The sequence below is a fragment of the Ictalurus furcatus genome, chromosome 27, assembly GCF_023375685.1.
Source record: "Ictalurus furcatus strain D&B chromosome 27, Billie_1.0, whole genome shotgun sequence".
Taxonomy (NCBI): domain Eukaryota; kingdom Metazoa; phylum Chordata; class Actinopteri; order Siluriformes; family Ictaluridae; genus Ictalurus; species Ictalurus furcatus.
Genome location: NC_071281.1, coordinates 16,910,841 through 16,933,505, shown reverse-complemented (window position 1 = coordinate 16,933,505; position 22,665 = coordinate 16,910,841). Strand labels below are relative to the sequence as shown.

The 22,665-nt window shown below is 42.0% G+C and overlaps 1 protein-coding gene across 2 annotated transcripts; it reads right to left on the bottom strand.

Moving 5' to 3' along the window:
• Positions 1-581: 581 nt before the first annotated feature.
• golm2 (golgi membrane protein 2) lies at positions 582-21,891 on the bottom strand. Of its 2 annotated transcripts, XM_053616894.1 has the most exons (11): positions 20,588-21,891; positions 18,038-18,145; positions 14,318-14,372; positions 13,218-13,320; positions 12,788-12,878; positions 7,546-7,663; positions 6,783-6,866; positions 6,180-6,536; positions 5,487-5,603; positions 4,874-5,041; positions 582-2,055 (listed from the first exon to the last, which is right to left on the bottom strand). In XM_053616894.1, exons 1-11 carry the CDS (start codon positions 20,795-20,797, stop codon positions 1,979-1,981), a joined length of 1,488 nt encoding a protein of 495 aa, XP_053472869.1. In that variant the 5' UTR covers positions 20,798-21,891; the 3' UTR covers positions 582-1,978. The 2 variants fall into 2 exon arrangements, with proteins under 2 accessions (XP_053472869.1, XP_053472870.1); XM_053616895.1 differs by lacking the exon at positions 4,874-5,041 and having other exon boundaries at positions 20,588-21,890.
• Between the last annotated feature and the right edge of the window lie 774 nt (positions 21,892-22,665).

Here is a 22,665-nt window from a genome sequence, read left to right as displayed (position 1 = left end):
TTACTTTACTTTTACTTTATGGGGCTGTTTTTGTTGCATAATTTGCAAATAAATATCATGACTTCCACAAAAATAAAACAAGTCCATCCATTTTAAGCACTTGGCGGTATTCTTGGACCACTTATTGTCTCAGTATTTTATAAAAAAATAAAATAAAATCAGCTTTCCTGATAGCAGTAAACTGGCAGGATATTAATATAAGCAATCTGAAGTACGCTAAATTCCAAATCTCAAACACACGGACAGCAGAATCAGTCCGAAGGAGGACCTCGCAATCCGACCTGAAGTTCTTATGAACGTTAAGCTGATTGGTTGAGAACACTTCTGCTGCAATTGTTCAGAGTAACTATCTGTTGTCTTGAAACCTGATTGGCTGAGAATCGCAAAGGCTGTCTCTCAACCTGATTGGTTGATACAGACCCAGTGAAAGTACATGTCTGCTGTTACCTGATTGGCCGAACCTTGCAAAGGTTATCTAGCGGCCTGACTGGCTCATGTAAAACACACACATGGACTGTTTTTCCACACGGGGTTTGAGAAACAGTTTCAGAAATCCACAAATGAACATAAATGAACTGATCAATTTGTGAACCTTGTTTTATTTCTGCAGAACTCGCATAATTTATTTCCAAATTATCCCCCCCTCCCCGAAAAAAATCCTTCTATATTTAATATCTAGTTATACTGCAAGCAAAGAGCTTCTTCAAGCTGTGTTGAGCATATATCTACACGTACAGTACTACCGAGTCGCGTCACAGTGATGGCAAAAAAGTTCTCGTCTAATACAACTCTGCTCTTTGGACAGGTGGAATAAACAGTTTAACTTCGTACAGAAACGTAACGATGTTTTATATACGTTTTAAGATCCAGATCCACGTGGGAAAACTCAGAACAATCGTAGTTATTAAAATACATTCAGAATGCTAACGTCCTAGGTTTCGCTCCTTTAAGAAAAGCACAAGAGTTAGAAGTCCGGGGGCTACAGGACACCGAGGTTTTCTACAGAATTCAGCAGGATCGGTGGCACAAATATGTACATCAATCATCGATATCGCCCATATTTGGCAGGCAAACAGGAAGCTGTGTCGCTCTCGCTCTGCTGTGGTACAGTGTATTGCTTTTTGTATTTCTGTAGTTCTGGAGGCTAATATCCAATTACTCACATGCAAAAAATTAAATAAATCCTTCCAAAAAAAAAAAAAAAAAAAAAAAAATATTCACCTGTTGAGTCACTGTATATTAATTTCAAATGACTTGTGAGAGTCCTGTACAATTTATTGTCCATGTGTCTCAAAGCAAGGAAGAATGAAGAAAGAAGAAAGGGAGGGGGAAAAAAAAATAAGAGGAAATTTCCCCATGCAGCGTTTCTGAAAAACGAAACGTCAGCGTTCGGGAGGGGAAAAAAAAAGAAGATAGAAACCGTATCCTCTGTAATGATCTCGTTCTGATGCGAGTTCAGGTCCTTTCACTAGAACCGCTGCCACGACAGCGGGACGGGAACCGTCAGCTTAAATTAGTCATTAAAAGAAAATGTAAATAATAAACTAAAATGCAAAAAAAATAAACTCGTCAGCAGGCACGCGTGTCGAAAAGCCTGCTTTAGACTTGAGAGAAAAAAAAAAACAATCTGTTTAACAGGAAAAAAGAACAAAACAACTTTCTAATGTACATATTAAATATATACACATGTGCACATTAGTCATTTTACACGTCCTTCACATAGTTTTAAATTCATTTCAAGTCAGTGATTAAAAAAAAAAAAAAAAAACCCAAAAACAAACAAACAAAGAACCCCAAATGCTTCTTAAAAGTTGTTCGGAAACGTCCGTATCCACGCCACGTTGAAATACAGCTCCGGCTAACAAGCAGGTTCAAGTAAATTCTCCTTTATCTTTTATTATTATTTTTTTCCCCCCACGAATCCAATCTTGCACGTGTGAATATGGATGACGTGTCGATCTGAGACTCCGGACCGAGGCTACAGGATGTCAATGGCTTGGTGTCGCTTGCCGTAGTCCACGCCGCGGTCTCCTGGAGCATCCCGGTCTTCGTCGTCTGGAACATGAGAGAAGGGAAGCAGGACAACAATGAAACACACCTATTGCAGGTCACTGAAAAACATGTATATACACACTACCGGTCAAAAGTTTAGACACACTCATTCTTTATTTTTATTTATTTATTTCCCACATTTTAGAATAATAATAAAGTCATCAAAACTCTGGAGTAACCCAAATGGAACTATGGGAATTATGTCGTGATAAAAAAAATTCACGATAAATCTAAATAATTTAGTATTTTAGCATCTTCAAAGTAGACGTGTTTTCTCACCCGATTTCTTGAGGAATTTCCCCGAGATGCTTTTTAAACAGTATTAAAGGAGTTCACGCCGACGCCGGACTCTTATCACCTGCTTTCCTGAATATTTCGCTCCGGGTCGTCCGTTTAAAAAAAGATTTTTGTAAATAAAATGTTAGTTTTTCTAATGAAAGAAACGAGTACGTCGGCACGGTTATATTTGTGTCTACGACACCGATTTCACACGTTTAATCGCACACCTTCAGATCAAAAGGTTCTTAACATCGTGAGAAACATTTCAGTCGAGTGTCCACAAACTTTTGACCGGAAGTGTGTATATACATAACTGTAACATCCACTTTATTAGGAACACCTGTAAACCTGGACATTTTTGGAGTTATTTAAATCAGCCAATCATGTGGCAGCAGCACAGTGCATCAGATCATGCAGATACGGGTCACGAGCTTGTGTTCATATCAAACATCAGAATGAAGAATAAGTCTGATCTCTGTGACTTTAACCGTGGCGTGGTTGTTGGTACCACGTGGGCTGGTTTGAGTATTTCAGAAACTGCTGATCATCTGGGATTTTCACACACACACACACACACACACACACACACACACACACACACACACACTCACACCTCTCTAGAGTTTACACAGAATGGTGCAAAAAAACATCTTGCGAGCGACAGTTCTGTGCGTGGAAATGACTTGTCGAGAAGCCAGGTCAGAGGAAAATGTCCAGATTGGTTCGAGCTGCCAGGAAGGATTTAGTAAGAGGTGAGCAGAAAAGCATCTCAGCGTGCACAATACAGCAATCCGATACCGAGGACCGGGATTCAACTGAAGTTCTGGCTCAGTATCGAACCATTTTTCAATGCACTGCTGTTTTCAACACAGGTGTACATCGAGGATCAGTCAGTGAGGTGCAGCACCTGTGAGACACACAAGTGCCGCCGTATCATACGGCAGCTTTATTGATCCGGTCGGAGAAGAATGTGTCCTGCCCCGATGTGGAGCGCGTCTGGAAGAGGGCGAAGACACCGGAAAACGGACGAACCCGCAGCCGGAGAGCGTCCGAGACGACGCGTTCGCAGCTGATGCGAACGTTGTTGCGTGGTTTGAATTATTTGCTTAAGTTTTTATCTTGTAACTCCCTTACCTTTCAGATACGACGTTAACGTAGGACGGTTTTAATTCGTCTTCTTCACTGAAACAACTTTATGTCCTGAAGTGACAACGTAAAATACGTTTTTTTTTTTTAAAAATGAATGAACTAAAAAAAAATCATGCATATGATTTTTTTTTATCATGCTTTTTTTTTCAGCATGATGAAATATCAGCATCATGCTGATATTTCAAATCGTGACGCAGACGTTTGCAGAAGTAGCGTCTGGACTGGGATGGAGGCGTTTTGGGCGGGTCTGGAGCAGTGATCTCTGTTCGATAGAATAAATCCCTTTGTAGGAGACTACGAGCTTTAAAAGTCTGCAAATCTCATACATGCACAGACAGACACGTTACACACTAAAGGAAAAGAAAACTTCACACAGCATCGTACGACCCCTTTAAGTCAACATGGCCGCTCAGAACATCAACAGCACTTCTTATATGAATTTAATTGATTTATACCGTACGGATACAAGTATTCGCTGTTGATCAATCCACATACTCAAACTCGAACGCAGAGAGGTGAAAAACGCCGTAATTCCGAGTTCCCGCTTTCTTATACCGTCTGACTCTTTGCTATTTTTTCCACCTCCAGGAATACTCGACGTTCCCACAGCAAAATTTCCCACTGAGTGAGTAATATCAGCCATCATGGTTTCACCGGGAAAAGCGTTTTTATTTTCTTTCTTTTTCTTTTTTTTTTAAATGTACCGTTTTCTATAATCAATTTCTTTCTCCATCCGTTACGTCTCATTTCCTGTCGCTTGGTTAAAGAGCGCCGACTGTTAACCTGATAAATATATTCGAGAGATTTTTATTTTAATCTAACGACACAGACAAGCTTTATTTCCTCTCGTCATAGCTATCTTTGCACACACACACACACACACACACACACACACACCCAAAAGATATCCGAACAGCAGCGTGCATTACGCTAAATAACCTGATCGCTGCGCTGTAATCCAGACACCTTTGTTCTAAGATGTGTTGGAATGTAACATCGTCCTTGATCGTTAATCCGTTTACAGGACCGCTTTCTTAAGCTTGAATTAAAATAAATAAATAAATAAATAAATAAATAAATGTTTACTTTCAGGACACATCCCAAGTACATTTACTTTAAACAAAACAAAAAACGTGCCCCTGAAAGAGCACCGAAATAATGTATATGCATTTACACACACACACACACACACACACACACACACACACACACACACACACACACACACTCTCTCTCTCTCTCTCTCTCTCTCTCATGTGACTCTAAACAAAGCACTACGTGGACTAAGTAGATGAGCGATGGTGGACATGAGGGAGGGGGACGGGACAGGAGAGGACGGACGGAGGAGGAAGAGCGACGCGAGGGACAGCCGGGGCTGTTCTCCCGGGCTCACCTTGGGCGTCTTCCTCGCCGCCGTCGCCGTCCTCCTCCTCGTTGTAGGCCAGCTCGGCCTGCTTGTCGGCTTCATACTCGCCCACGTTGCCGTCGTCCCCGTTGTAGTCCGCCAGCTTGGAGTTGCGCTGCGGATCTACGGGGGACTCGTTCTCGTCAAAGAAGCGGCCTGAGCGGGGCGGAGAAGAAAGAACGAGGGGGAAACAACAAGGAGAGAAAAAGGAAAAGAGAGCGAGAGAGAGAGAGAGAGAGAGAGAGAGAGAGAGAGGTCAGTCAGGATTAGGAGAGAGGGCGGCGTGAGAGTGAACGAATAACTCGTTCGTTTTTAAAGAGGAGAATAAGGAACGAGGAAAGAGAAAGCGGGATGAAACGAGGGATGCAGGAAAGCAACTCTCACGCATGCGCACCTACACACCAGCGTCCTAACTGCTTTGACATTGTGCTCTTCCTACTTAGGACCAGAGGAACTCGCTCTACACCCACTCACACACACTCACACACCTGTGAAATAAAAACCTTAGACTTCTCTGCATGGCTTTACATGCTGTGACGACACGTCTTTGCAGTGACACACACACACACACACACACACACACGGAGCTGCTCATACTCACTCTGCCGATGTCGGAGTGGTGCAGCGGGGGCAGCGTCTCGCTGAGGGTCCATGGGGTTGGGCAGAACATGAGCAGGATTCGGCGGAGGAGGCAGCGCTGCTCCTGGATTTTCAGGATCTGCATGTGGGGATACCGACGGATCAATTTACAGCTCGGCAATTTACATATTCAAATCAACTTCGATATTAAAGCTAATCTTTAAACTTCTCGCTATTTTATTTTATTATTGTATATTTTATTTTATTTAATGCTGAACAGGAACTGAAAGGAGACACTGGAGAGGAGTTCCCCGACGCTTATACCGCAGCCGATGAATTCTGGATTCTGATTGGTCAGAAGGTGTTGATTCATTTTCTACAACAGCAGCTCTGACAGTAGCGCAACTCCGAATCGTTTCTATAGTAACCGCTCGTCCACAGAGACTCCTGCTGCAGACGCTCCACGCACTCGAAACGTTTTTTTTTTTTTTTTTTTTTTTTAACATTTATTTATAAAAAGTTCAAATCAGTTGTAATCATTAGAAACGGCTGTGATACAAGAGGAATAAAACACTTCAGGAAAAGTCATTCTTTTGATGGATTATTTTCCTCGAACTGTTTGTACTTAAGTGTTTCGATACTTCCTAATCGTATGAGGCTGTTTTTTTTTTTAACTCATTTGCGTACAGTTAAGGAAAATCCTCCTGTTTCTCACCTCTCATTTGGCGCTGCTGCTCTCCGAACTCGTCTGCTTGGACCGCTGCCTTATTGCCTTCATTCAACGCCACAGGTCTGTCTACGACCGGCTGGGGAACCTGCTGCTGGATTTCCGGGAGACCTTTTGCTGCCCCTCCATCCTGGGGAAGGTCGGGACGGTCCAGAGGGAGGCCACGAGGAGCATCGAACCCGGGTCCTTCTCCAGCACCAGCTCCTGCTCTTACTTTAGTGTCAATAGCAGCATCAGCTCCAGCATCAGGACCAGCATCAGGACCAGCTCCAGCTCCAGCTCCAGGCTGTTTGTCCTGCTCCACTGGCTCCATGTTCTGCGCTGTGATGGCTGGCTTTTTCAGGGCTGAGGGAACATGAACTAGTATTTTACATTCCCTCTGTTTATTTGCTATTTGTACCTGTCGTAAATAATTCTCTCCTCCTGTCCAGTATTACTAAACCCTCGAGCCTGATTTTCTTGAGTCGCTCAGATCAAGTTGTAAGTTTATCCTGTGCGTTTTACTGGACTATAATCGGGATTAATTGCTGAACGAAGACACTAACGGCTTTGCGGTTGAAAATCAGATTCCACTGCGTTGTTCATACTCACCAAACTGCATGTCCTCTACCTTTCCCACTTCACTGTCTTCAATACCGGGCATTCCAGCATCACTTCCTGGTTTCACCAAATCATCTGTTGGGGGGGGGGGGGGGGAGTGAGCAAAAGCAGGAATGAGAAACAGATAGGGAGAGAGACAAAAAGAAAGAGAGAGACAGACAACAGAGAGAAAAAGACAAAGAAACAGACAGGAAAAAATGGACATGGTTGGAGAAAGAGAGAGACAGGAGGGAGCAAGAGTTGAGAGAGAGAGGAGAGAGAGAGGAGAGAGAGAGGCAGACAGAAAAGGCAGACAGAGAGAGATTGAGAGAGAGCAAGAAAGACAGACAGGAACACAGGAGGGAGCAAGTGACACAGAAACAGAGAGAGAGGAAGGGAAAGAAACGGGGAAAGAAAGAGAGAGAGGAGGGGAAAAAGAGAGAGAGATGCACTCATGAACCCACATGTGCTTTTTTTGGACTGTACTTTTTGTCTTGTTTGTTTTTCTTCACTTGTTCATCTCATCATTCGTTCCCTGCTCAGATTTAATTCTTGGCCCTAAACAATGCTTTGGCAATACACTGTACACGGTCATACCAATAAAGCTCATTCGAACTGAATTGACAGAGCAAGAGAAATACTTAGAAATTCAGAATATAGATTAAGTACAATATGGCATTGTTTACTGTACGATTGTAACATTTCTTTTCTATTTTTATGCGACTATAACAGCAGGTGGGGAGAAAGACCTCTAGAGCAGCACACACAGCTCTACCTTTTATATCAGGGTTGTCATGACGCTGTCCGGCCACTAGGTGGTGCGCTCCTGCAGCCTCTGTACCGCGCTCAGCCTGAGTGACCACCGTGCCGGCTTTACGCGCGTCCACCGTTTCCTACAGGTGGGAGAAGAGGAAAAGTGAAATCATGACTTAAATATTAACTTACAATAAGATCAGAAATGTTCTCTAGCTAAATAAATAAATAAATAAATAAATAAATAAAAACCCCTGCACGTTAATCTGCTTTTTTTATTTGAACTATTAAACAGTCCCATGGTTGAATGTAGACGTGGGTGATATGATTGTAATATGACATCATGACACACACAGACATTTCTCGGATATGTATCACGATACATCAGTTTGCTGATAAGCTCCCAGTAAAGACAGATGATCAGATATTTTATTTGCATGTTTAGTAAAAAGATTTTACTAAACAAAAACATCAAGGCTATCTGATCAGTGTATTATGACATGATTGATCGCCGTATCGATATTATAATCGTATCGCTCCACCCTGGCACAATGACTTATCGGTATAAAGGGTAACAGAGTCGCTCGGTGGTAAAGAAATATCTCAGGACGTGCACCTCGACATCACGACAGCAACGTCGATCGCACATGCGCTCGTTTCTACTGCGTGAACTCTTCCAAAAAAGCTCAGAACCCTTATCAGGATCATTTTAGTTACAGGAACATTTGTAATGTCTCCTCGACTTTCACTACTTTAAGACCAGGCGTTACCAGGAAGTGCTTTACCCTGCACTTCAAACAGTGTTTATCCAAAAAGGTGTCTCAAAAACTCGCCCGACACCAAAAACCGGTTAGGCATTGAGTGTCAAAGTGGAACACCAAGCGTACGCGCTTTGATAAACAGCTGGAAAATGATGCGTGAGCGTATATATATATATATTTTACCGTTTCAGCAGCGAAAAAGTGTGAAATGCCGATATCTCGACTCTTAAAGCGACCCGTAAAGTTTTTAGCAGCGGGGTATTATTGCGAAATAACGTCCGTGGAAACCCTCGCACGGATCCGTTTCATTCGGTTCATTTGAGACGCGATACGATAAATATTCCGCCTATTTATTACAGCCATAGTGATTTTCAGTCCTGTCCGAGTGCTTTGCCGTCATTCACAGACCGTCAGGTGAAGCCGTTTCTCGTTTAATCCCGTTCCTGTATATACGGGGCACTAAATTATTTTCATTCCAATAAAAATCAATCTATTGGTTTTGAGCGAGAAAATAAAAAGCGCTCCATGTGAAATCCTGCAATTTATTTATTTATTTATTTATTTTTAAAGTCAGCAATAGTTCTTTCCTCGCGGAATCGTATTTTAACGGCGAGTGATGAGGCTTTCCAAAAGTAAAAGCATTGACCTTCTACATCTATAATATACAGTCTGGATATTGTCGGTTTGTCTGTAAACACGACGGTCTTGACTACACAACTCTTGGCACAGTAATTCAATATGTAATTCAACCTCAGTGTGTAGAGGTTCGGGAAGAAACTACAAATAATTTATTACCGAATCTTCTCAAATCGCTTGGTCAATTGTGAAATAGTTACGCCTCATAAAATAATATATCTTTCCCGTTTTTTAATGCGTTTTCTTTTCAGAAATGAGCCAACCTTCGATGCCAGCTACGAGATCTTCTGACGCAGCTAAGGAGGATCATTTTAAATCTCGTGAAAGAACAGAAAGATCTTGACGCTTCAAACTACAGGTAATTTAAATACCATGAGTTTCTTTGGCAGCTTTGGAAAGAACATACCGTTCACTGCATCTCTATGTTTCAGGCAGGATGAATTGAAGAGGAGGTTGAACCGTGATTTTCCCCCAGCTGGTGTTTCACTCCCAACAAGCGCAACATCTGTGAGACGGTTTTTGTTGAGACGCTGTATGCAGATAAGCTGATATACAGACAGGCTACCTCATCCATCAGGTACAGAAACCCGAGAGTCAGCTGAGGTAACCAGCCAAAGTGACTGAACACACGCCGAGTACAACAGCCGGTCCGCAAAGACCGACTTCAATGGTCAAGCTTTATCGATACTACAGAGGACACCCTATAGTGTGGCACTGATATTAAAGATGCTTCTATGTGACTCTCCCAGTGCATCATGGGACACAGTCGTCAGTCTAGACCAGGGGTGTCCAAACTTATCCGGAAAGGGCCGGTGTGGTTACAGGTTTTCATTCCGACCAAGCAGAAGCCACACACGTGTCTACTGAAAGCCAAGCTCAACTGAATAAACAGGTGGAACCAGGTGACGTTTCTGCTCGGTTGGAATGAAAACCTGCACCTGCACCGGCCCTTTGAGGATAAGATTGGACACCCCTGGTCTAGACACGAGCCTTGCCCAAGTTCAACTAGTAGAGAGCAGAGACAAAATACCAAAGTGATTCTCAAAAGAAAGTTCCTATTATACTTGTGTAGGACAGTGTTGACTTTGGAGAGGAGACACCGTCACGTCGTGGAACTACTGTAACGCACCACACAAATGGGATTATGCTGCAAAGTTCTGTAGTTGAACCTGTCTCAACAACAAAACAAACAAGACAACCACCACAGAAGGGAGTTTCCTCATTCAAAGCAGCCCCTCGCATAGAACAATACCATCAGTCTAAAAGACAAGGACCACAGAACTCGTTTCATCACGAATGTATTCAATTACATGCGGATACATACAAACCGAACACCGCGTCTGCTGCACAAACTGAACTGCCATATCTTTGTAAAGATGCTGAAAGATGAAAAATCCCAAGCTGGACAGGTTTCCATACACTGCTTCAAGGTGATTGCACTCTGCAGAAGTCAGCACTGTATTATCTTCCAGTCACTGAGGCTTCACCGACAGACGACAACAGTAAACACAAGTGCTGATCGGCTAGTACTGGACCATATAATGTTAGTTTCTGGACAAGTTATGTATGCCAAAGCTCAGCAAATCCACTGGAAAAACGATGACTTTACTCAGCGTATAGCGATTAGACTAGGCCAGTTTCACACATGCATAGGAAACACGGTTTGGAGATACAGGACTGCAAGTCATAGTCATCGAGGCCGAAGTTGTCACCTCAGGATCCGTCAACGGAGCGATCAGTGGTCATCAGTGTTAAAGGCTAGTGGACTGTCCGATGTCCATATCCATGGATTTGCCTTGATTGCTTGTGAACAGGCCATTGAGCAAACATGCAACCAATTCCAAGACAAAGGGTGGTTGGACAGGTTTAACACAGAATCGAGCTGCAGTATATCGCTGGATGTTGTCGCAACATGAAAGGCCTGCCATAGCAGGACAATGTGAGGCAACGGCAGGTAAATCTCCTGATATGAGGCACCGAAAAAGACCTTGACAGCGCACGAATTCAAGCTGACGAAAAGGCTGTGACCAGAACAGTTTCCATCCTAGATTCCATACTGAATCCTTTTGACGCACACCAAGACGGCATTGTGTCGTAGCTCTGGGACAGTTGCAGCTGAAGAAGTCACGGAGGATTTGCTCACAGCTCCGGAAAAGGGGGAAAACGCCGTCAGAGAGTTCATGAAGCGAAGACTGTTATCACCATCAGTTGACTTATTTGCTCCCATCAAAAGACCTCCAGTGACCAAGCAAAAACAAAGAAGAAATCTGCAGCAGGCAAGGAAGTGATTCTGCGTGCCGACAAGAAGCTGTTCTCCAGACTACTCGTCAGAGGTCAAAGTAAAACGACAGACCTGTGGGAAATTCTGTCCTACTCCTTGGGAACCGTGTCGTATCCTTTATCCAGTGCTGATGGTTCAATTGCTAAAACAAACAAAATCAGCTCTTATGGATTTATTAGAAACCAAAAGGTTGACTGTTTAGTTGACAAAGTTCCGTCAGATGGAGCCATTCTCTTCGACGGCATGGTAGTCGTTCAAGCCGTTCGGTCCATACAAAGTACGTTCGGAGAGCTCGCCGAGACCATACTGCAGTACATAGTCAAGCTTTCCAAACACGATGGGGGAACAAACAAAGGGGAACTGGCAGAATTCCTCTACGTTGTGTGGCGAGATGCTGATCTTACCGCTTTGGGCAAGGACTTAAGCTTGTACGTAGCACATGGAGACCGGAGTCACTGCGTGACTAACGGAGGGTTTACAAACTCTCAATGCTGTTGAAGATCTGTTGAAGACCAGGGTGTTTTTACATCCACAACATGCTGCACAGGAACATCAAACTGTAATCGTCAAGAACCCTGACACTGATGTGGCAGTGATTGCTTCAAGTCCGCAGCCAGATTTACCACGTAGGTTGTATTTTTTCCATGGGGGTTGGCAACAAAAACAAGGATCATTGACTTCGCTAAGGCGTCATCAGATCCTGGCACTTATTGGGAGCCATACCTTCTCAGGGTGTGACTCTACAAGCGCCATTTATGTCAAAGGCAAAAGAGAGGCATTTTCTGTTGCTTGCTGACTGCATTTACCAAATCTGGGCATCAGTTTTAACCTGGACCAGTCTACCTTTGAACTACTTTGCAAATGCGTGTGCGACCTGTATGGCCAGTCCTGTGCCGAAAATGTGAACGATGCAAGATACGAAGCATTCTGCGTGGCATCGTCAGCTTTGCCAGAACTATCCATGCCCTCGACAAGTGACGCCCTGTACCGACACCGCAAAAGGGCAAACTACCAAGCATCCACGATGAGACATTCTCCGAAATGTCTCACCAAGTCTTACACAAATAATGTGTGTTTCTGCCCCTAGCCAGTACAGGTATTTCATGTACACCTGGTGCAACTAATCACGCCCTCGATTGTGCTAGAGCTGACACCTGTTCTGCATATTTGTCCTGTTGTGAGGGATTCTATTCAGGGGGTTGAATCATTATGAAACTGGAGAAGTCATTACACGTTGCATTTTCAGTTGAATTTGGCGAAACCGCTTGAAGCGTTCGTCGTGTCGAACTACTTCAATTACCTTTGTTTGATTTAAGCAAACAGCTCAAAGTCCGTACATTGTAACAATGAACCTGATTTGCACTGCGAGATATTTTGTGTTGCTAAAATGAATATAAATAAAGTTACAAACAAAACCACCATTATCACAACTTCTCCAACAAATCACACTCACAAAGCAGGAATGGTGTTCGTTCTCACATTAATAACCCTTTAGTCTCTCCAGCAGGTCGGTAAAGACGTCTGAAGCGTCCACACCGACTGAAATACAAGTTCACGACAGAGATAAGGGATGCGTGGGTTTTTACCTTTTTTAATTTGGTAGCTTTCTCTTCCAGAAGCTTCTTGCTCTCCTCGTACTCGTCTTTAAGCTGCGCTATCTGACGGCCACACTGCAGGCTACGGTACACACACAAAATTTACCGTACATTGAGTAAACACTCATTGCAGGAAAAAGACAAAAACACACACACACACACACACACACACACACACACACACACAGCACTGGAGACAGGAGCTTGTTCATTAAGAAATAAAAAGCTGCATCTTATAAAGCTAACGTAAGTAATCATTTGAGTAATCATTTACTATATGCATCTGTGTTGTTACATTTTCATTGGATACAGACACAGACTGAGATTTTTTGGGGGGGGGGTAAACTTTTAAGCAGGGTAAAGGTGTGTGAATTCGTTATTACGTTTTTTAAAAAAAATCATGTTCTCCCACTCCACTCACCTCTCATACTCCATCTTCCTCTCAAGGTTAGTGTTGTTCTTCTTCACCTCCCTCAGCTGCTCCTCCTGCCTAATAATCTCATCCCTCATCTCCTTCACCTGCTCTGTACACACACACACACACACACACACACACACACACACACACGTCACAAACTGCTTCATGGAAGAACGCAGAGAAAGAAATTAGACAAATGTACAATCCAACATTAACGTCCTGCGACATGAAAAGATTTAATTAAATTAATCAAACTAATTAAACATGCAAAAATATGCAAGAATATTAAACTAATTAATTGCAACAGAATTGTATTTTGCATAAAATATATATATTAAAAAATTGCATATTAAGCTAGTAAATAAACAAATTAAAAATGCTATTAATAGTTTCGTGGAAGAAACGTAAATAAAATCTCACAGTTTTTATTCTTGATTATTACACTGATGTGTGTTCAGTTAAGTATTTGAGATGCCAAACGGTCACAGCAGTCGATAATAAGAATGCCATTTTATTTATACACTCAACGTCCACATTATTAGGAACACCTGTACGTTCATGCCGTTATCTAAATCGGCCGACGCACGATAAAACCTATCGTTAAATTCTTCGACTCAGGTGTGGCTCCTGCTTGGTTGGAAGGAAAATCTGCACCCATACCGTCCGTCTCCGGATAAGATTGGACGCCCCTGCTCTAGAGTTTACACAGAGAAACGCAGCGTGAGCGACGATCTGTGGGTGGAAACGTCTTGAGAGGTCGGACTGTTTCGAGCTGCCAGGAAGGACATAGTAACTCAAGTAATCACTCTTTACGACCGTGGTGAGCTGAAAAGCATCTCAGCAAGCACGAAACATGGAACCTTGAGGTGGATGGGCTACAGAAGCAGATCACCACACCAGGTTCTGCTGCTTTCAGCCAAGAACAGGGCTAAAGTATCATGGGGACAGACTCACCCAAACTACACAGTTGTGCTAGACTGCTGTGTTGGTGTACGGGAGTTCCTAATAAAGCGGACGGCGAGTACGTATGAATAAAACTTCATTAGAACAGCTTCCTGAAACCTAACATCTTTCTTTTTCTTTTGTTCTTACTCGTGTCTTACCTTTCAGGCGGTTAATATCGGAGGTCTTTTGTGTAAGTTCACTCTGCAGCCTCATCTGTAAAACACGACAGGGCGGCTTTCAGCTCTTAAACGTCCTTACGACTTGTTTAAAAAAACAACAACAACAACAACAAAAAACGCATGTACCTTCTGAACAGAACAACCTCTAACCTTCACAACGTGACGACAAAAATAATCGATAATATTTATATAACTGAATTCCACAGCGCTGGTGATTCCTCAAATCTGATTGGTCATTCCTAAGGCATTATACACGTTGCTATAATCATTTATAGAAATGTATATTGTAGAGCACTCTATAGCTACCTTTATTAAACATTACAGATCTAACATGAGGCGTTATAAATAAGTAGTGCTCATAACACGTGACATCACCAAGCCCCCCTGCATGATGAGAAGATATAATGGCGATAGGTCAGGTTAGACGCGCTACTTATAATGCATTCTTTGAACAAATTATGAATGCTTTATAAACAGTGCTACTGACTGTAATGCCTTTTCACAAATAATTATAATGATGTGCATCATTTTCTGATGTGTAGTTTATTTTTTGTTGTTGCTGTTTTATTCTCTGTTGACCAAATAACTACCAAAACTACATACGGAATAATAAATAAAAAAAAAAAAAAAATCAAATATAGAAATATATTAATTGTTTTACAATTTTATTACATTTATCAAAAATATAAACACTACCGTTCTCATAATTGAATCATAAATTTGAAAAGGTATAAAAAAAATAAAATAAAAAATAATAATAAAAAAGCAGTAATAAAATAAATAAAGAAAGAAAGAAAGAAAGAAAGAAAGTAGGTTGAGGTGAGGGGTGATTAATTAACAGTAGTGCAGGTTTAACTTAATATTAATGCGCTCGTTCTAATACGTTGGCGTTTCCATAGTAACAGCTCCTTCAGATGGACTTGAAAGTTCCAGGCGCTGGAAAGCCTTCGGTCCATGATATTAAATTTAGGTACGAGTGGATAAAAAGTACAAAGTGTCATTCGTTAATAAATATATACTTAAAATGTTAATCGTTGTAATATTGCGGCGGTATAAAAGGAATAAAACACGGTGGGACGGGCTGTTATGGGAAAATAATCGACTTCATGGTGGGGACAGTTTTATTCCTTACAGAACACTTACAGAAGCAAATAATCAGGAGTCTCTGCTTTTATACCAGGTGTCCTTGTTGTATTTTAGCACTTAGTCACGTGATATTTAGACAATTATTGAAGCAATGTGCGTGGGGAGTTCTCCCTCGGAATAGATCTAAATAAAACCGCTGCATATTTATAATAAATATCACTAATACACTACTCGTGAGGCTGCTATCAGTTTCCCCAAACCAGTCCTAACCGGACACGCCCCATTTTTGCTCTTTACCAGACTCTGACGTGCCTCAAAACAGGTTTAGGTATTTTTGACGGTTTGATGCTGCTGGAGAGAGCAAAAATGTGGGCGATCCCAGGGCCAAGCACCTTTAAAGGAAACCTGAAAAGCCATCTGGCGATGAAATACTCTGCTGGAATAACAGGACCCGGACTGAAAATGCAAAGAGAGTCCAGTCCGAAACTACTGGAACGGCGAGGCCCATTCATTAGTTTGTGCTGTACGCTGAAGACATTTGGGTTTGAGATTAAAAGATGGAGATGAGACGAGAGTTTAGGATTTCAGCTTTCGACGTGTGTTAAAAGAACACACATTCAACACACATTGATGATTGATGAGTTCATCATCAATAAAGATTAGTGAGAATGTTCCAGAAGCAGCCGTGCAAGCCCAAGCCATGACGCTACCTCCACCATGTTCCACAGATCAGCTTGTATGTTCTGGATCATGAGCAGATCCTTTCTTTCTCCACACTTTGGACTTTCCATCACTTTGGTAGAGGTTCATCTTGGTTCCAGAACTTTTGCGGCAAATTCTTTTGTGAATTATAATAACCCTAACCCTATAAATTGGGTGGTCTGATACAAAATGTGCCATGTTCTGTGTCGTTTCACACGCTTACATATAAATACCAGGAAATAAAAGATGAAATTCTACTCTCCCTTCTCTTCATATTCGTCTTTTGATCTCAAACCAAAATGTCTTCAGTCTACAGCAAAAAGAAATGTATTGGCCTTGCCGGTCCAATAGTTTCAGAGGGGACTGTAAAATGATCCTTTATTTAACCCTATGTTTAATCTGGACAATTCCTAAGGGGGAAAAAAAAAATTCTCCAGAGAGCTGCTTGATGTATCAAGATGGAGTTTGCTAAGCACACAACACACATCCTTGAGCAAACATCCGTGATTGTGCGTTTTCTACGTTTATTTGTTTCTTCAGCATCAGATCAGGAGTTCAAAACTTCAACGACTCTCGCCGAAGTGTTCTAAGTGCACTTATTTCCAGGAATGCTTTTCGTTTTCAAATGAATTGCCATAAGAAGAAATATTCACGTATGAACGTTCACGATCCTAAATGAGAAAAAGTCAAAAAATTTCAAAAGACAAAGAGAGAGATTAACCAGTATTTCAGAGGGAGTAAATATCACGGGTGTGGACGTGGGTGCCAACAATTAAACAAGCGACGCTCAGATTCCAACATCACGCGACACCACGTGACACACGCCTGGTGTACGCTGTAGATCGATAATCAACAGACGACATGAAATAACAGCGATCTGGTCGTGTTCTGCGATCACGTTTGGTTACGTTCTCTACGCAAGCCGCAAAGCAACGACGCAAGAATCTCCATAAGCGGGATCGCCGATAGAACCGCTGTACGCAAAGAAAATCGAACAAGTATGGATTTCCGTAAATAGTAGCTATTTAATGAAAAGTCTGGTTCTACGTTTACTTCGATGGCCGCTTTGCGTATTTGCCGTTTACGACTGCGCCGAGGCGAGAACGTGTCGAAGATTGCTAGCTTTTACGGAAAATTACATTTGATGAGTTTCAATATCAGCTGATATTCGAGGTCTCAGTATCGGTATCAGAGGGAGCGGGGGATGCGATATCGTGCCATCTCTAATTTAATAATATTTTATGAATAATTATGAATTTATGAAAGAGTTACATACCGCCCCTAATATTACAAAACTATAGAAATAAAGTAGAAAACTCTCAGAAATAAAAAAGGTTCATTATGAACCACTAAAAGCTGATTTAAAAGGCACACCACAAGCTTCATGATGTTTCACAAGGCTTCATAAAGCATAGGTGTCAAAACTTGTGCACTTTGCACCACGCCTAATGACCATGATCAAAGCGAACCACGCTGCAAAGCGTGCTCGGCGAAAACGCCCAGACGAAGCGAGACGGCAATCGTCCTACGATACAAAACGCGTCAGAAGCGAGTTGCGTGATGGAGAAGCGATGCAGCGAGAGCGCTTCGGTTCGGCGAGCACCGGGCTCCGAGTGGCTACGTCTCGCTTGCGATACCGCTCAGTGTGCTCTTTATTAAAGACCAACATTATAAACATCTGGAAACATACAACTCTACCCAACATAAAACGGAGCGGTATAAAATGTTCCACGGTTTGTTAATAGTAAAGAAGTTACACGAGTATTAGAGCTGATGAGGAAAAAAAAAAACGTGTTAATGCATCCCGGATAAAATATATATTTATATATATTTTTTTTTTACGTGCGCATGCGAGTGAGTGAGAAAACGCTGACAATGACGGAGAGAGCAGAAAACCCTGAGCGTACCCACCTTTTCATCCGTACACTTTTTCACAAGTACGTCCTGCGCCTGCAGTTTGCCCTCCAGCATGCTATAGTCACCGTCCTTCTGGTCGATCTGACGCCGGTGCGTGTCCACCTGCAGGACGGAGCGAAATGATTTAAAAATACCTAGCACGCAAACCAGACCGCGTCTCGACAGACGTGGACGGAAAAGTCCCATTAATTGCGTAGCCTTCATTTCTGAGAGCGTAAACAAGTCCATATTAAGCACGCACTTCGTAGATAGTCTTGCTATAAAGCTTCATAAGCCTTCTTAAAGCTTAATATACAGTCGCGCTGTAGAGAATTTTCTACATTTCTGCATAAATATGATCTAAAACATCATCGGATTTTCACACAAGTCCTGATAGTATACAAAGAGAACCCAATTAAATGAACGGGACAAAAATATTATACTTGGTCGTTTATTTGTTGAGGAAAATGATAGAATATTACATATCCGAGAGTGGGGAAAGTATGTGAACGTCTAGGATCAGCAGTTCAGTTGAAGGTGAAATTAGAGTCGGGTGTTTTCCATCGATGGGATGATGATCAGGTGTGAGTGAGTGAGCGTCCTGTTTTATTTAAAGAACAGGGATCTGTCGGAGTCTGATCTACACGACACGTGTTTGTGGAAGTAGCACGAAAAAAGGAGATTTCTGAGGACCTCAGAAAGAGAGTTGTTGATGCTCATCAGGCTGGAAAAGTTTACAAAGCCATCTCTAAAGAGTTTGGACTGCACCGATCCACAGTCGGACGGATTGTGTACAAATGGAGGAAATTTAAGACCATAGTTCCCCTCGCTAGGAGTGGAGACCAGCAAAGATCCCTCCAAGAGTAAGACGTGGAATGAATAGTCCACGAGGTTACAAAGGAACCCAGGGTAACTTCTAAGCATCTAAAGGCCTCTCTCACTTTGGCTAATGTTAATGTTCATGAGTCCACCATCAGGAGAACACTGAACAGCAATGGTGCGCATTGAAAGACACTGCTCTCCAAAAAGAACATTGCTGCCCTTCTGAGGTTTGCTAAAGATCACGTGGACAAGCCAGAAGGCTTTTGGAAAAATGTTTTGTGGATTGACGAGACCAAAATTAAATTTTTGGTTTAAATGAGAAGGGTTATGTTTGGAGAAAAGAAAACACTACATTACATGATGGAGCAATGAATTCTGAATGATACCAGCGAATTTTAAAGGAAAATATCAGGACATCTGCCCGTGAACTGAATCTGAAGAGAAAGTGGGTCATGCAGCAAGATAACGAGCCTAAACACACGAGTCGTTCTACTAAAGAACGGTTAAAGAAGAGTACAGTGAATGTTTTGGAACGGCCAAGTCAAAATCCTGACCTTAATCCAATAGAAATGTTGAAGAACCAGAAACAAGCAGGTCATGTGAGGAAACCCACCAACATCCCAGAGCTGAAGCTGTTCTGTACTGAGGAACGTCTAAAACTCCTCCAAGCCGATGTGCAGGACTGATCAACACTTACCCCAAACGTTTATCTGCAGTTATTACTGCGCAAGGGGGTCACACCACATACTGAAAACAAAGGTGCACATACTTTTACCCCTCACAGATATGTAATACTGGATCATTTCCCTCAATAAAAAAAATGATAAAGTATAATAATATTTTGTCTCATTTGTTTAATTGGGTTCTCTTTGTATACTATCAGGACTTGCGTGAAAATCTGATGATGTTTTAGATCATTATATATATATAAACTTCGAAAGGGTTCACAAACTTTCAAGCACCACTGTAGCTTCATAGGGCTTCAAATAATGCTTCATAAAAGACTTCATAAGGCTTCACATGATGCCTCAAAAAGCTTCATGACACTTCATAAGGCTTTATATGACATTTCATAAAGCTCCATAACGGTTCAGGACACTTCATAAGGTGTCATATACTATACATAAAGCTCCATAACGGTTCAGGACACTTCATAAGGTGTCATATACTATACATAAAGCTCCATAAGGTGTCATATACTATACATAAAGCTCCATAAGGGTTCAGGACACTTCATAAGGTGTCATATACTATACATAAAGCTCCATAAGGGTTCAGGACACTTCATAAGGTGTCATATACTATACATAAAGCTCCATAAGGGTTCAGGACACTTCATAAGGTGTCATATACTATACATAAAGCTCCAGAAGGGTTCAGGACACTTCATAAGGTGTCATATACTATACATAAAGCTCCAGAAGGGTTCAGGACACTTCATAAGGTGTCATATACTATACGTAAAGCTCCAGAAGGGTTCAGGACACTTCATAAGGTGTCATATACTATACATAAAGCTCCAGAAGGGTTCAGGACACTTCATAAGGTGTCATATACTATACATAAAGCTCCAGAAGGGTTCAGGACACTTCATAAGGTGTCATATACTATACGTAAAGCTCCATGAGGGTTCATGACGCATCTTAAGGCTTCATATAGCGTTTCATAAAGCTCCATGAGACTTCATGACGCTCCATATAACAAAGCTTCACGAGACTTCATAAAGCTCCATTCGGCTCTTACCTGCAGCATGAGCTCGGAGTTCCGCTTCTCCAGGCGGGTGCGCGCGGCGTCGGTGCGCTTCACCTGCGCGTGCACCTCGACCAGCTCGTCAATCGCGCGCTGGTGCTCCTGCGACACGCTCCAGTAGTTGTAGCTCAGCAGGATCAGCACCACCATCATGCCGACCAGGACGAAGGACGGGACGCGACGATTCGCTCCCAACCCGACCATGGCGCGAGAGAAAGAACCGAACCGAACCCAAAGAAAAAGTAAAAGAAGAAAAAAAAAGAAAAGAGAACGCGCGCGAGACTGGACGGTTTACTACTCTGCAGCCGCTGGGCTGCTCACTTGTCTAAGAAGAAGGGGGGAAAAAAAGCGCACGTTTGAGTAAAACGGATGCTTTTCGTGTTTCATTCAAACGATCTGAACACACACACACACACACACACGCCTCTTCCGTACAGTTGGCGTTTTTTTCCTTCTTCTTCTTACCTTCTCTTATATCATTTCCTTGTTTGCATGAACAGCAACGCGTGTATCATTAACCCTGCCTATGTGGCGTGTTGCTCCACACACACACACTTAACAGCAATGCACACGTGAATTAAAATGCATTAAACCCACATTTTCTGCATTCAAAGTTTTCATGCACCAACTTTGCATCAGCACCGAGATCACCAGCTTGTCCGTTATTATTATTATTATTGCAGGGATAGATGCATGGGATTTTAGTAGCACTGGTATTTACAGAATCACACAACCCGTGCACGGATGTTGCTTTAATCCTGCCCAACAAATAAACAACCTGTTGTTTTGTTTTTGTGTGTGTGTAATTTCAATTATTTCTGATTATTCAAGAATTGTGCACAAAATGACTAGCTCAGTCCTATTCTGTGCCAACGGGGCACCTAGCATTGGCGTTAGCGTTAGCATTGTCCTTAGTGTTAGACACTTAAAATGTGCTTAAGATAAATACAAATCGCATACGATTCGAAATGCATGCAGTAAACAACAACAATAATAATAAACAGCTACGTGCTGCTAGATAATTAGCGTTGCTAGCCAACGCCAAACCTGCAGCTAATTCCAACACAAGCTAGCTGACGTGACTAGCTCCATAAAACACAACCAAACAAAACACTAATTCCAAACACAGAGGCACGGAATTACTCCCTAAAATGACAATTAAACTCTCCAGACGCGTCTTTATCGCCTTTTCCAACGAAACAAAACGATTTTGTTTTTAAGTCGCTTTAACGAAATCAGTCAGAAGCAGCGAAAAAGGTCGTCCTGTCCAGAATGCGACGCAGACCGACAAGTGCGCCGTCCAATCAGAAAGCACGACTCTGATAGCTGGACGCCTCTGACTGGATAGTCCTGAAGCTCTGTGATACATGATTGGACGGACATAATGATGGAGGCGGGATTTTGTATTAGTAATGTAATACTGAAGAAGAGTATGTTCTCTAGGCAAGTGGTTTCTCAAAGAAATAAAGGTGCCAGACTGTACTTTTATTTGTTGCTGGCGTGGTGCCATTAAAAAGGGACTCGCTTGGACCTTTAGTATGTATCTTTCAACTTTGAAAAAAAAATATATATAAAAACAAATAAATGAAGGTAGATAACTGGACTTTAAAGAGCATTGAGTACCTGAGGAGGAAGGGACAAAAGTTGTCTTCCTGATCACATCACACTACAACAGCAATACGAGTGTATAGAGAAGTTTTTCCTTTGCCATTGTCGCCTCTGGTTTACTTATTAGGGAATTAGAGATCTAAATAGAAATATACACCGTGCAAATCATATTCCTTCTAAAATACTGAAATTACAGGACTGTGTTATTTTCAGTGATGAAGTTTTCAGACTCTCTGCTGCCACCTGCTGGAGGGACATTTAATTTCACATTCAATTTTATAATGCTGTTAATATATATGTAAGGGAAGGTTTATGCTGAATATCTGATTAACTTTCTGATATAAACGCGCTAGCATGTTTTTTAAAATTTTTTTAAACATGTTAATGTAACTGTATAATATATGGATGAAATGCGTGCAAGTCTTGGTCATACTCATTCTGAATTATATATATTAAAATACCCC